The sequence below is a fragment of the Corvus hawaiiensis genome, chromosome 4, assembly GCF_020740725.1.
Source record: "Corvus hawaiiensis isolate bCorHaw1 chromosome 4, bCorHaw1.pri.cur, whole genome shotgun sequence".
Lineage (NCBI taxonomy): Eukaryota > Metazoa > Chordata > Aves > Passeriformes > Corvidae > Corvus > Corvus hawaiiensis.
Genome location: NC_063216.1, coordinates 73540861 through 73555503, shown reverse-complemented (window position 1 = coordinate 73555503; position 14643 = coordinate 73540861). Strand labels below are relative to the sequence as shown.

At 41.6% G+C, this 14643-nt stretch overlaps 1 protein-coding gene across 2 annotated transcripts in view; it reads right to left on the bottom strand.

Moving 5' to 3' along the window:
* Positions 1-3689: 3689 nt before the first annotated feature.
* SEPHS1 (selenophosphate synthetase 1) overlaps positions 3690-14643 on the bottom strand; it is a 24039-nt gene continuing 13085 nt past the window's right edge. For both annotated transcript variants that reach the window (XM_048302691.1, XM_048302690.1), the window contains exons 6-9: positions 14474-14564; positions 11451-11550; positions 9696-9908; positions 3690-5037 (exon numbers count right to left, since the gene is read on the bottom strand). In XM_048302691.1, coding sequence (XP_048158648.1) covers positions 4823-5037; positions 9696-9908; positions 11451-11550; positions 14474-14564 — 619 coding nt within the window. In that variant the 3' untranslated portion in view covers positions 3690-4822. The remainder of the gene's footprint in view (positions 5038-9695; positions 9909-11450; positions 11551-14473; positions 14565-14643) is intronic.

Below are 14643 nucleotides of genomic sequence, written 5' to 3'. Positions count from 1 at the left end.
ACAGCCTCTCTGGCAATCTCGATACGAGTAACTCCCATGTCACAGGACCACCCTATTGTGTTCCATGACACCCCAAAGAATTCAGGACACCTCGTCCACCTTGGCAGTGGGTGGCTGAAGTCACTGCCCTGTATTTATACCTTCCTGCTCATGGATGAAACTTTAACAAAAGATCATTTTCTGGCTTTGCTGGCCCGAGACACGGGGGCTGCTTGTGGTGTAGCCGCACCCCCTAGGACTAGAAGTGTGTGGACACATGAAAAAAACCCCATCCTTTGCATCTAAACAGTCCAGAGTAAATAATTTTCAAGTCCACTGATAAGCATCACTGAAATACCGGCTGAATCTCATGAACCCAGGAAAAGAAACAAGGGAGAAATTTTCTTTGTTAGGGAAACTGATGGTGGCATTAATCATTGTATTAAAATGGATGGCATTTAAGAGAGGCTGTGTCTTCGCAAAGTACTTTTACAGCTATGTCTGTCAGTTTCCTGAATTTTATAGAACATTTTTATACAGATGGTTTGCATTTGGCTTTTCGTTTTAATGTTTTCTGTTCATTAAATCACAAAACTAATAAAAACTAAACGATTGAGATTCCTCCAGCAGCATAGGAACGTTCCTAATGCACAGTGTTATAATTTAATAAGCATCTCAATTGACTATTAAAATCCACATTATGATCGGAACTGTAATTCCAAAGATGAGGTCTTCTGAAAGCTTAATTTACTGTGGTGGGAAGTGGCAGCTGCTCCAACTCAGCAAAATTAGCTTTTTTAACTGAGATGCCAGGGAAAACAGATGTTGATAAGACAATAACAAGAACAACAAAATCCACCACCAACGCACAGGTTCATTTCTCATCACCAGAAGAGTCAAGAAGGGCTTCTATGGATACATAGAAGGAAAAAGGAGGGAAAGGGAGATATGGATTCAACAGAGAACAAAATCAGGGGCATAGTGACAAAGGTCATGGAGAAGGCCAAGGGTCTCAATGACTTCTCTGCTTTGAGCTTTACTTTAGTTCCTGGCCTCTGCTGAATTCCAAGCTTTGGGCAACCCCTATCCTAAGGAGGAGCTACTGCCAGGCTTCTCTCCAGCTGTCCCAAACTTCTGTGCTGGGGGTGCCCACCCACTCCTTATAGACACAGATCCCTTTGGAAGTTCCAGAGACAGCTGGATCCACCAGTGCTCTGAGCAGAGAGCATAAAAACTCCCAATCATAGTAGGCTCTTGCAGTGCCAGCCAGCCTCAGCAGCCAGCGAGCCAGGAAGAAGTCTCCTTCATGGAGATGTTCCTATTGATGTCCACAGCTCCCTGAAGGGATCCCATTCTCCCTCATGACCACCCAGCCGGAAAAAAAACCTACCAAAAGGCTGAACAAGAGGGTATTTTGTTACCTTTCCCCTTTTCAAGCACCAGTCACAGGGGTTGAAATCACATCCCATGATCAGGATGCAGATGTGAACCCGGGTGATTCTTCCCAACTGTTCACCCGACTTTCATTGAAAAATCACTGAGGCAGTAAATATCAGCCCCTGTGCCCATCCACTCCCCCATGGTCACTCAGGTTTGCTGCCCTCACTGTAGCTGTCACATTAATTTTCATTATTTCCTAGTTAGAAAAGGTTCAGTCCTGAATTTAGAGCAAAACATGAAATCAAAATAATACCTAACAAAAAGGACCGAACTATTCTGGCTTTATATACCGCCACAGATTTTATTTTTCCCCGATGCAGCGGAGGAAAGCAAAAGACTGAGAAAAACAACAGGTTAAAGAGCAAGAACTTGTTACAAACTTTCCAAGAATATATGCTACTTATCAAATGTATTGATTAGGCTAGTGAATATTCCAGTTATTAAATTCTTTCTTTTTAAAGAAATATTTTTTTTTCTCCACTCTTTTCTCAACTTGGAGTTTTACAGGCAGGGACAGGAGCTGGTGCACGCAGAGGTTCCTGTGTATGCAAAGTACATTATGTTTGTATAAATGACTGGATATGGCTACTAAAAACAACTGTTCACTGTTGCTTTCTCGCAGCTTTTTGACACCAGCATCTCAAAAAACCCTTCATTTAAGAGGAATCTATAAGCGTCTTGCTTAAAGATGAAGGATTTAGGACTTGCCAGCCCCTTACAACATATCCTCCTACAGCTCACTGTGATCTACAATCTCTGATTTAGCAAAACAAATCATAAAACTTCGTAAACAAAGGTGATGCTCACAGAGGACTTCCCAGTTCATTACCCACTCAGCGGCGCACCAGGAAGCCCTTTGGGATGTAAATTCCAGCCATCAGGAAGCATCAGGAGAGGCTTTGAAGGCAGTTCACCCGAGGGGTTTTCCTTGTAGCTGCCTCCAGCGGCCGCGACAGGAAATCTTCCTCTGAAAATCCAGAGATAAGCAGCCTCCTTCAGACACCCTCCCTTGGAGATGAACCTTCTGCCATTCAGGGCACGTCTAGGGAAGGACAAGTGTTGGTTTCACACCTGGCTGATGAACCAATTATCATAATAAGTGAAAAAACGCAACAGCATCGACCGACCAGGACCACCTTCTGCCGGAGGGGCACTGACACACATCTAGGGCCAGTTTCAAATACAGCAGGTCTTTGTAACAAGCACTTCCATGCAGAAGAAGTACTCATCTGTTCTGCACCCATTTGATCCACTTAGGGTTTTTTAAAACTAAAATAACCTATATAAATACAGTCTTGCTCACGACCACAGAGAAAATGAACGGAATAAACATCACAAAACAGCAGGGGGAAAAAAAAGAATTAAATCAGTATTTTTTGCACAACTGGTTTTTGTTACTTTATTTTCAGAACTGCCATGAAAAAACTAACACTTTTTTTTTACCTCAAAGCAGAAAAAAACTTGGTTACTGCTTTGAGGTTTTGTGGTGAACCCACAACTCTCAGAACTTCTTTTCCAGGAAAAGGAGAATGAGGGCCTGTGTGGTTTAAGCTACTCACAAGGGGGGAATTAAAAAAAAAAAAAATTCTATCTTTGCAAAAGGTGTCTGCTGAGAACCTTACTGAGTGGAAAAAAGATGAGCCAAGTTTTGCCAGAGATGCCACTAGGAGGAAGACTGGAATTTTAAACCTTGCATGATGCACAAGACTGGAGATGAACCAGTGACTCATTTTTCATAAACAGAAGCCTTTGTATTTCTTGCCACAGTAACGACTATCCAAGATTTTCTTCCTGCTGGTCTGAATATCAAGGAACGAATTCCAGAACCTGGGAGAAGCTTCACGAGTTTGTTCAGTGCCGTTCAGGACGGCAGGGAGTGTCTAGGCAGAGCAGGGTCAGCGTTTAGGCTGCTGCAAGGGGCAGCTCCCCATGCTGGTTGGGAAGAGCGGGGCTCCAGCATCCCTTCCACGAGCCCTGGTCTTGCTGACAGCAGGCACAGGAACACTTGCAGAGGAAACAATTCAAAATGTTGCATACTTGGTGCTGGTAAGTAAAATAAACAAATCAAGTGGGTAACACACTTGGAGATAACCTACTTGCCCTCAGCTTTACTCAAGGTTACCACTGGACATCACAGCTTGGAGAACTGATTAAAGGAGTGATCACAATTATCAACATAATCACACATGCAATAAAACGTAAAAAAAATTAGGATTTCTCCTCTTTCCAGTGAATAATTCAGCTAGGAATCAAAAAAGTTGATGCACTTATACAAGAGCAATAAAAAAAATTAAATATTTATTTTGAATAACAAGCTTAAGTTCAAGCTGCATTGTTGGCAATGTCGGTTTTAAACACAGATCACAAAAGCGTGCAGAAAATTGTATTTGAGCAAAGAACAAAATAATACTAAGAATTATACTAAACAGCTGCTGATTTTTAAAGAAACAAAAAAGGCTTGTAATCACTATACAAAATATAAAATGTATTAAACACTACCATCCACAGAACAGAGGTTTATTTTAGTTTGATTATATTTAAAAATTATTTGTGTAGTTATTTATATAGTGAATTGTAAATGAATATTATACAGTAACCTTTTGGTCTGCAAAACCTTTGTTGCACTATAGCACATCCAATCACGTTGCAAAAAAAAAAAAAAAAAAAAAAAATTATTTGTCCTTACTATCAATAAAGAAAACAATCATTGATAATACAGTAAATATTGTCAGGTCTACAAATAATGAAATTCAAAATGACTCCTTCGACTCTGAAGCGCTTTCCATGCAAAAAGTCAGCACTTGCTGTTTAAACTGTGTGCACTACCAAGCAATGTCCAGGGTTGTAGATGCTCTTGGTAAGACTAAACCTTACAAAAAAACTTAAAAAAAAAAAAAACTTAAAAAAAAAAAATCAAAGATTGAATGCAATCATGCAACCTCTTACTACTGGGTAACCCACTGTGTCGCTTGTCAATTTATTGCCTTTCTGGAATATCACTCAAGGCATCAAAATTAGACTCATGATAAATACACACATAATGAAAGGACACAAACTGCTATTCGACACTACTACTGGTAATGTCTGTGCTACGTGAAAGCACCTTTAAAAAGAGCCTATGCGGCAAGAGATAAGTGTCTAAAGATTCAAAATGAATCAACAGTATTGGATAACAATATAATTCTCAACTCAGAAGCTGCCTCAAGATTAGGTGCATCTTCAGTTAATGTAACAGGAAAAAAAGGCAATGGATTTTATTTTATTATTTGTATCCACTCATAAACTGACCTAAGGCCACCAGATGTGCAGACACAACAAGTTTTCTTTTCTTTTTACAGTTCTTTAAATTGTAGGATGAAAAAGGAATAGATCTATTCAAAAACAAACAGCTATTTCATCTCTATTAAGAGGTGGCACCGGGCGTGGGGTTCACGTTCTGAGTGGCCACCTGTGGTGCCACTTCAATGATCCGGGGTTTGTCTATAATCCTGGCCGTGCGGTTGCCCTTCTCTACAATGCCAATAATCCACGCCTGGTGGCCTTCGCCGTATTTTGGGGACTTGATCTCGGCGCAGAAACGCGCTGCCTGTTCTCGTGGTAAGCAGATGAGGAGGCCTCCTGCAAAGAAAGAGAGCAGAGCATCAAAACATCTGACTGCAAAGCATTTCAGCCTTGGTCTGCCAGATCTCTACTTGGACAAGCACTTGGTGACTTCAGTGGAGTCTAATGAACTCCAAAGACTCCAAGAAAAGACACAGTGGAAGTCTGAGCTCTTGCTCTACAGCAAGATGTCTGTGCCTGAATGCAGTGTCTAGTTTCAGATAAATGAAGCCAAATACACACAAAAGATGTTGGCAAAAGGACGTGGTACTGATGCCAACAAATGACATACTGAAACAACACCAGCACTGTAACCTTCCTCAGAGGACTGCGGAGTGCCTCTACACAGAAATGTTTTGGATAAAGGTCATATGCAGATACCTGTAACCACATATTGGTGGCAGCTGATTCTGTGAGTAATCCTGTTCCCTGCAATGAAATCATTCATCAAAGCAGGGACCACTGCCCTGCTGAGAATGCAAGAGGCAGAACATGAAACACAGGCTTGATACAGTGCTCCCTGTGACAGTGCTTGTGACCCCTTTGTCTGATAATTTTCTAACCTTTTTAGCCTTTCCTGTAAGTTTTTTTTCTCAGACATGATTGAAAATACTTCATTTACTAATGAACGCTTTCAGAAGTGGCAAGGTAATCAGTTAGCAAGTTCACCATTCCACAGTTAAACCTAAAAGCACTTCCATTTTTAAAATCCCAGAGCACTGAAAAAGGTAGGTAGCAAGTGAATTGAAAATGTTTGGAGAACACAGGGAGAGAGTAGATTCACACACCCCGGAATCTGGGCACATGCTGAGCTTCACTTACTCTTACAGAGTAATTTGACCCAAAGCTTTCTCATCCTCCCAAGTCCTGCCACCAGCTCTGAGCCAGCCCTGGGGCAAAGGGCCACCTGCTGAGCAGGCCATCCTGGGCTCGGTGCCACCTCCTCCTCCTCCACTCACAACTCCTCAGCACCGTGGGCACCTTGATGTTTGCTTTTCCAAGCACACAGTCCCCTCGGTGGTGACTAAAGACACTTTTCATTTAGGGCTATGAGGAAGAAGCAGCTACTGAACATGAGGAGTTCATTAAAAGGGTAAGTGGAAGTGTGAAAGTGATTTTTTTAGATTCTGTATGAAGAAAAGTGTGCCAGCCAGAAAATGCCTACATCTCTGACATTTCAAAGTAACATCCAGGTATTTCCATCAAACACAACAACAAAAAACCCATCAGCTTGAATGACAGCACCTGTAACTACTCCAGATGTAACAGAGAAATCAATTGCAAAGGAATTATGTGACATTCCAATGGAAGGCTCTAAATCCAATTGAAGAGAAACTTATGGTGCAAGTGAGTCAGGAGAGAGGTTTGCAAGTGGCAGTGCAGAGAAGGTGCTAACTAACCAGAAGAGAGGTGTGCAAGTATGGTGAAAAAGGAAATAAGAAAGAGCAGAAAAGTAATCTTTACTCATTTTTTTTCACACACATTCTCTTCCTGCAATTTTGTATCACTTGTATACCTACCCCTTTATCACTCTCTGGCAAGATCAAAAACATGTACAAAATCCCAGTTTCCAGTGAAAAAATTACTTCCCACCTGCTGGCTACATCCCAGTCTGATCAATAACGCTATGGGCTACTCTCAACCAGCAGCAGGCTTCCTGTATGCAGGGATTATATTTATTTCTCTGCTACACTGACCAGTCTCTCTTTAACCCTTTGGGTAAGTCCTTAAGATTCTCCACCACGTTTTTTAGGCTAGTCTGTTTTCTTGGCATTCCCAGCTGCTCTGCTTTTTGGGAATTGAAAGGATACAGATATTTGGTGGCTGTCCTGGCTTATCTTTGTAAGAACAAAAGGGGTTTATTTTTTGCTAAGAGGCTTTGAACATTGCTGGTTTTAACAAGTATATTTCAAGCAGGGAAGTGGACAGAGAACACTTCAAAAGCAGGCGACACAAAGCTCTGTAATTAAGAGCAGAGATACAAATAGTTCATGGATCAAAACCAAGTCCTTGCTCCTGCTAATGGCTTTCTCCCACAATGACTTATAACAGGATGACATCATTAGCCTTGCCTCTTGTCAGGCACTGACACAGCCCTTCTTTTCCACCTATCATCTGCCTATTTCCACCAAATCTCCACAAACACCAAGTTAAGATACCTCTACTACACTATAAGAGTCATCTGACATCCAAAAGTTATTTTGTGTGTTAAAACACAAAGATGTGTTAAAAGTTAGGACTGAAAAATACACACATGTATTAATGTCCCAAACAGAGTAACTCTGTGACTTATCTCTGCAAGAAGCCAGTCTAACAATTCATTCTTTTGAAACCGAATGCCTGACTGCAACTCAAACCATTACCAGAGTTCCCTAAAAGAGAGCACAGAATCATGTAGAAGTGCAATTTTAGGAGACTACACCACTAGTAAGAGTGCCTGAAGGATGGAACAGATGACATAATACATCTTTTCAACACTGACTTTTGTCAACAGGTGCCCAGCAAATGCACATGGGGAAAAAACTCCACAATATCCTTAAAATCCATTCAAATAGTTTTCCAGTAAATTTCTTACTGCCTGCCCACTCTGCTGAAAAACATCTGTTCCCAGATGAAGAAGCTACAGACAGAGCATGTCTAGAAGTTTAAGCCAATAGAGAAGGAGTGTCTGTGTTAAGTAAGCAGAGCCCTGAGCAGGCCCAGCAGGCCTCCCCACAGCTGGGTATCAGGCACAGCAAGGCAGGCCCTGGCCTTCACATAAATCCAGCGCAGGACAGGAGGTGTGCAAACAGCCTGGTGTGAGTGCTAAGGAGCTGTGCCAGCGCAGCCTGCCCAGCGCGCACTGCTGACACACCAGGCTCTGCAGTGCAAGCCCAAAGCCAGAGCCCAGTCAGTGTGTACACATGGCTATGGATCCTTTGGGTATCTGGCAGACACTGTCCTTTGACAAATCCCTGTGGCCACCTCTAATGCGAGAGACACAATGCTGTGATCAAATCAGCCAGGGTGTTTTGAGGCACCGACAGTTCACCACCTACCAGATCTGTCTCACTGTTTTTCCCATTATCATCCATCTCTGCCCAACACAAGCTGCTCAGCATTTCAGAGACCTCTTGCTCTCAGTCCCAAAAGAGATTCTGAAGTCAAGCACTTCCCACTTCCCAGCAATGCATCCATCTGCACCATTTTACATTCCTTCAGTGAAAAGAGAACTGGGTATACCCCAGGGTGCAGGATGGGCAGCTCTGAAGACATAAGCACTCAGTTTGCAGCTAAACCATTCCCACACCAACTGCTATCCAAACCTCTGCTACAGCCACTCACCTGGAACAGCACCTTGCACTTCCAGCTCCATGTCATGCTATTTTTTAGGCTTTTTCCAAATAATAAATGCTACTGGCACTCCAGCTATGTGGGCTCCTGGGTAGTAAGAATCTGACTGGTGCTACCAACCTTATTGACACAGCTTGCCAAGCTACCACCAGATATTTCTGCTCCCTTCTGACTGACTCTGGACTTGGAAAGGGTTCACATCCCATATCCGGTTACACATCGTCTGAGCCACACAGTCTCTGAAGGACAGAGTGTCTGCTCAAGTACAGATGGCCAAGGAACAGCTCAGCACATCAGTGTAAGTTATGTATTCACTAGGGGAAAAGCATATGGCTCTCACTGTGATGCTTTTTTCTGGATCTTCGGACTGTTTTGCTTCAAGGGGCCCCCTCTATTGTGAACTGCAGAGAACTTGGATAATACTTCTGGAGAGCCGGAAGATGGCAGGGAAATGAGATAAGAGGAAAAGACAGATTTGTTGCTACATCTCTCCATTTCCCAAAGAGAAAGAAAAGTCAGACTAAATTAGAAAAAACAAAATGGAACAGGATAGAAGATTCAAGGGGAAAGTGAAGTAGAAAGAATTCCAGCAGAAGACAGTGATCATGCTCATCAGAGAAGAGCCTACTCTTAATAAGGCAACTTAAAAACCATCAGAAGTTCTCATCACCTGATGACTCTGTAAATGTTTTTGTCCACAGCCAAGTTTTCAGTACAGTCTGTTGTACTCACTGTCACTGCAAGTGGCAACTTTATTGAAGTAATAAATGGGTCAGAAAACAACATTTATTTTTTTGCTGCTCGTACGGTCCCTTAAAGTCAGATATCATAAAAGGGAGAAAAGCTGTAAGCTGTATTCTTGGATATCTGTATGCTGGGGACAGAGAAGGCCTCAGTTGCCAACACTGGCCCACCCAACACTATATTTTGTAGTGACAAACCGAACACCATCCTTTGTCAGGCGAAACTACTGCCAGTGGCTTTGCTTTTGAGAAAACAGTGCCAGATGTGGTGGAATTTCCAGATATTCACTGTTCTGCAGTTAACAGAGAAAAATTAGGCTTCAAAAGAATTCAGAATCATCACTAACTGCAAACTGGAGGGTTGCGGGGTTTCTGTAACAGTGTTCCATTGGGGAGTGGAAGGCATTCAGGACAGGATGGTGGTTTGGAAGTCAGGCTGAAGGAGTCAGTTGTGAACAGCTGTGTGGCTGCTGCTCATTAGCCTGGCCAGGTGCCAAACCAACTGTGACTCTAAACGCACAGCACGCGATTTATAGGTTTGAAATGGAATTCTGAGGTGCAGGTGTAGGGAAAGAAGAGGGTGGCACAGCTGTCACCTACCTGAAGTCTCTGGACAAGTCCCATGCATGAGGCCGAACATGTTGCCACAGGCCTTACTGACAGCAGCCATCTTAGCCAGGACGGGGAGGTTGTGAATAACAAAGGACACCTCGTTTCGCTGCTGCTTGGCAAGGTTTTGTGCATGCCCCAGGATCCCGAATCCTGTGATGTCTGTAGCTGCATGTGCATTGAAAGTGTGCATGAGTCCAGCAGCTACAAGAGAGGGAGGGAGAAAAAAACCACCAAATCAGAAAATACTGAATTATCAGGAAAATGCTTCAACAATATTGTGCACAGTCTGAATGAAGTTGCATACCTTTAATGCAAACCAGGTTGGGTTAAATTAATAAAATAAATAAAATCGTGCTTGAAGAGAACTGGAATTCACCAATAGGGCACGTAACACTTAAAAAATTCCATTTGTATTTAAGACATTAAATCATGCTGAAAATCCGTCATGGAAGTTGAATTTATGAGCATGGTCTATTAGCCATGTGCTACTCATTTATATTGGCAGTCTAAGAAACAGGGATTTGCTTCAGATCCAAACTTCCCAGAGCTGAGGCCAGGGAGGTTCTGAGCTCAGCTTTGCTTCACTAAAGGCAGGGACCAGACACAGCTCAGTCTTCTCACACCTCTTCCCCTGCCACTCTGCAATGGTGGCATCAGAACTTGAGATGTGGACACTCAAAGTTTAAGAGCTGAAGAACAAAGCCTGCGGCTGTGGGGGAAGGGCCCCAGCCTTCCCACCTACACATTCATGAAATTCCTGTGCATTTGCAGCTCCTGGGTGGGCAAAGGGCACCCCTGCATGCAGGACTATAGCACCAGCTAAGAGTACTTAAGTGTTGTTAAAGGTGTCTGACAAGAGTAGAGAAAAACAAAACAAAGAATGCTTTGCCTTTCTTTGGTGCTTCCCAATAGAAGAGCAGGACTGAGTGCTTTTCCATAAGACAATGATGGTCATTTATCTTTCCTGGAAGGCTTTGACAAAGAATGAAAAACCAGGGCTATGACGTAAGAAATGAAAACTGAATAAACGGGAAAAGAGATATTTAACTATCCCCATTCCTTCAACTCAGAAGTAAGTAAGGAAACGTTTAATTCAATTCCCCACTCTGCCAAAAGATACTTTGGACAAAGAAGGGAAATCATGGATTAAAATTTCTAGGGTAAAAGCAGAACCTTTCCTCTACCAAATTAAAAGAAAAAAATCAAAACAAAAAACCCACTACAGGAACAGGAAAAAGACAAACAAACAGAAAAGTAAGCATATTCCACATACATATTCCACACTGTGGAAAGCACAGTACAAGACCGAATTAGAAGAAAGTAAAAAAGTTTTAAACATTAAAATTTAAATTGAAGCTTACATAAGTTTAGAGCTTTTCCTTTATTTATTCTATTTCAAATTCTTTTAAGTTTATCACTGTCAGGCCTTCTCTATGTAGAGAGATAAGGAACAAATCCAGTATATTTCCCTTTTAAATGTCCTCTAACTCACTGTGATGTTACTTGCAGCACTCACATGAGTCATAATCATATCCAGCAGCTTTGTGTTTTTGCTGTGTAATTACAAGAGGGCGTTTGATTTTAATTTGCTTGTTTCACAAACACTGAACAGCAGAAAGATGGGGCAGAATGAAAGGGACAAAGTGGCTGTGTCACAATTCCCCAAGGCAGTGAAATTAAATTGAGTATGGAATTGAAAAAAACTCACAATCCCTCCCCTCCAACACACACATCTCTTCTTACCTGTCCTGTTCAGCCGTGCCATATTCATCATTGCTTCCTGGTATGCTAGTTCTACATCCTCCTGCGTTACCACGAGTTTGATTTTATTCCACTTTTCAGGCTAATGGATGAAATAAAGATGTTTCTTTTAGATTTTCAGCTGTATATTTTAAAGCACACCCTGACCACTTAAAAAAACCCCAACCCTTAATCCAAAATGTACCTTTTTTTTTAAACTCAGTTAAAGAGGGGCAAAATGTTCCACAGTCAGAGGTGTGTGCCTTAGTCTGCTGTACCCCAGCAAAGTTTATTTAAAGAGCTATTAGGCACTAAGCACCTCAAATCCTGCTTTCAGCAGCTGAGTGGAGTGGAATAAACTACCCCAGGGAAAGCATTCCTTCAAGGCAACTGTCTGGATTGAACTCCCACAGCCAAATTAAAATAACTTTGTTGCTGGATGTTGAGATTTTTAATTTCTGGCTTCTTGGGATTTTAAGAGGTTGTTCTTGATTTCATACCTGGACACTTTGACCAGGAAAGATCACTGATACCCACCAGTCCTGGGCAGAGGAATGTATGCTAAGGCAGAATATAATCACTCTAGCTCAGGATTAGGTTTCATAAGCCTCCCTTACAATTTAATACCAGCATCTTCCAACCATTCTCCAGTGTTTGGTATGGACTCATCTCTTCATCACATTCCCATAAATGCTCTTTGTCCCAGAAGGGTTTCACAACAATTTAGGAAACAGTACCTTTATAAAGGGCAATTGTTTCATTCGAAGCTGAAGCGATTCCAGATCCAGAATGAAACAAAGCAACTATTTTATTTTTAAAAGCCACACTACAAACTGATTCAACTTATTTTTTTACAATGAAAATAAAACTACAGAGAACTGAAATAGCCACAATACCTACACTGCCATTCCATAGAGTAAATGTATAGAACAAACTTCTTACTAAACAAAAGGTGCAAGAACTACTAAGAAGTGGTAGGTGATGCTGCACTGGGGAAGGATCTTGTCTTAAGTGAGTGCTGACTTCAACAGGTGTAAGAGAGAATCCCGAAATGGCAAAAGGGGGAAAGACTGGTCAGCCAAAATAAATAAATCGTTAAAGAGCAAGGAACAATGGCAGTGGGACCAGAGTTTCCGAGATTAGGTTGAACTGGATCTACCAATCAAAGAAAAGCATTTTTGTTTACACAAATGAGTGACCAAGTCAAAAAATAAGATGTGGCTGTTATAGAGATGACAGAATAGTGATTATTCTTACTCTGGAAATGACTGAAAAAACCCTGAGCATTTATTCTGCCTTAGGTTTCAAAAACACAGTTCTGAGGCTGATCACAGGATGGAAACTGGTCAGATGATGGCAATGGAAATCACAAATGATGTGAAAGCAGAACTAAAGGCTGAGGGTAGAAGAGCCACAAACACAGGTAAGATACTAATTGGAGGCAAATTCCTCTCCATTACAGCAATCAGATACTCGGGTTAGTCAACAGAGAATTAAGGCAGAAAAGTTTGCAAAAACTCCCAAACAGGTTATAAAAGCAAGCTTAGATTTCCAAATGGGAAGGGTCTGTAGACAACAGCAAGGGCTAGAAAACCCTCTCTGAAGGGGCACATCACAGCACCCCTTTTCATGCCTTTAAGGATACATATCTCTACACTCCAGTTTTCCTTTCTTGCCTATGCATAAACTTGCTATACTATACCTTCTCCCACACACTTTTTAATATGAAGTCCATTTCCCCACCAAAATTTGATTTACAGGTGGATTCATGATAGGTAATTAATTCTAGTTTCACTTTCCCTACTCTTTCACAACACAAAGCTTAGAGAAAAGGTAGCACAGCTACTAAGAAATTTTCCTACCACAACCAAAGATATATTCTGTTTACACATAATAGCAGTATTGATTTCCTGGCTGTCCTCATTTTTCAGACCAGAAGGTTTTTGTTTGACAGTCAAGGAAATTAGTAGTATTTGAAATATGTGGAAATTCAGAATAGCCTTAATTTGCAAGTCTGCTTATCAGTACAGCAAGAAGATATGTTAAGAAGTTACATTATGGCTAGAAAACGTACTACGGAATTGGGGTCTTGTTGTTTCACTTCATTTTCATATCAAGATTATCTGAGGCCCTGATCCTTATATCTGTGGAAAACACAGGATTCTGAAGAGGTCAGAATAGCTCAGCCAGACCCCATGAAGAAGGAGAAAAATATTTTTCTCTTGTTGCTCACACTTCAGACTCCAATGAAGGTTTAAACTGGTTCTCTCCCACTTTGCTAACACTAGCTGCGTAATTAGAATTCATCTGACAATGCAGTGGCCAACAGCCAAGCCAAAGTAGATTCCAGCTCACTCCTCTGCCAGTCTATTGGCTCAGGAGTCCCAAAAGTAGAAAAGATGCATCTTTTTAGAGTATAAACTGAGCAGTTATAATTCAGAAGACACGTACTGGGAGCCAGACAACATAAGCAGATGCCAATTTTGCAGTCACTTTTCAGTTCAGTAGTTACATTTTTGCCTGAAGTAACAGATGGAAGTATGTCTACATCCATAATGCTGCTAGAAATATTCTTACTGAATGCACAGGGCAATACATGTGAAACGCAGATAAACTTCCATGTACACAAGCAGAAAGCCCAAGAACACAGAGAGAGCATTCTTGGCCTAATTGCCATTAATGAGCGTTGCCAATTACTTTGGCAGGTGGAATAGGGCATAATGTTGCCCAGGGTGATAGTCTGTTGTTCTGTTAGTAAACAATTTTGGTTATTACAGCACTGCCTGAGAAATAACTAAGAATTAGGTGCAACCAAGATGGACTCACTAAGCACAAAACTGTAAACTGCCTCGATTCCAAAGGAGTTTTGCACACAAGCAGGGAAGGGCAGAACATATCAAGGAGGAAGGAGGAGAGGTGACAGATCACTCCCATCTGAGCTGAACTTTGTCATGTTGAGGGAATGAGGAAGGTCATCTTTAACTAACATGTCTCTTCCCTATTTCTTTTTTTTGCAGTGTACTCACAATATCTAGCCACTGGTGGACAGCCACAGCCACTTGTGTTCCCAAGGGTTTAGTTAATACAAGCACATCTCCTGGCACTGCATTGTCTGGCCTGGAAACAAAGAATTCATATATTAATTATATAGCAAGATTCAAACACGTTATTAGGAATAAGTGCTGATAATTAGATT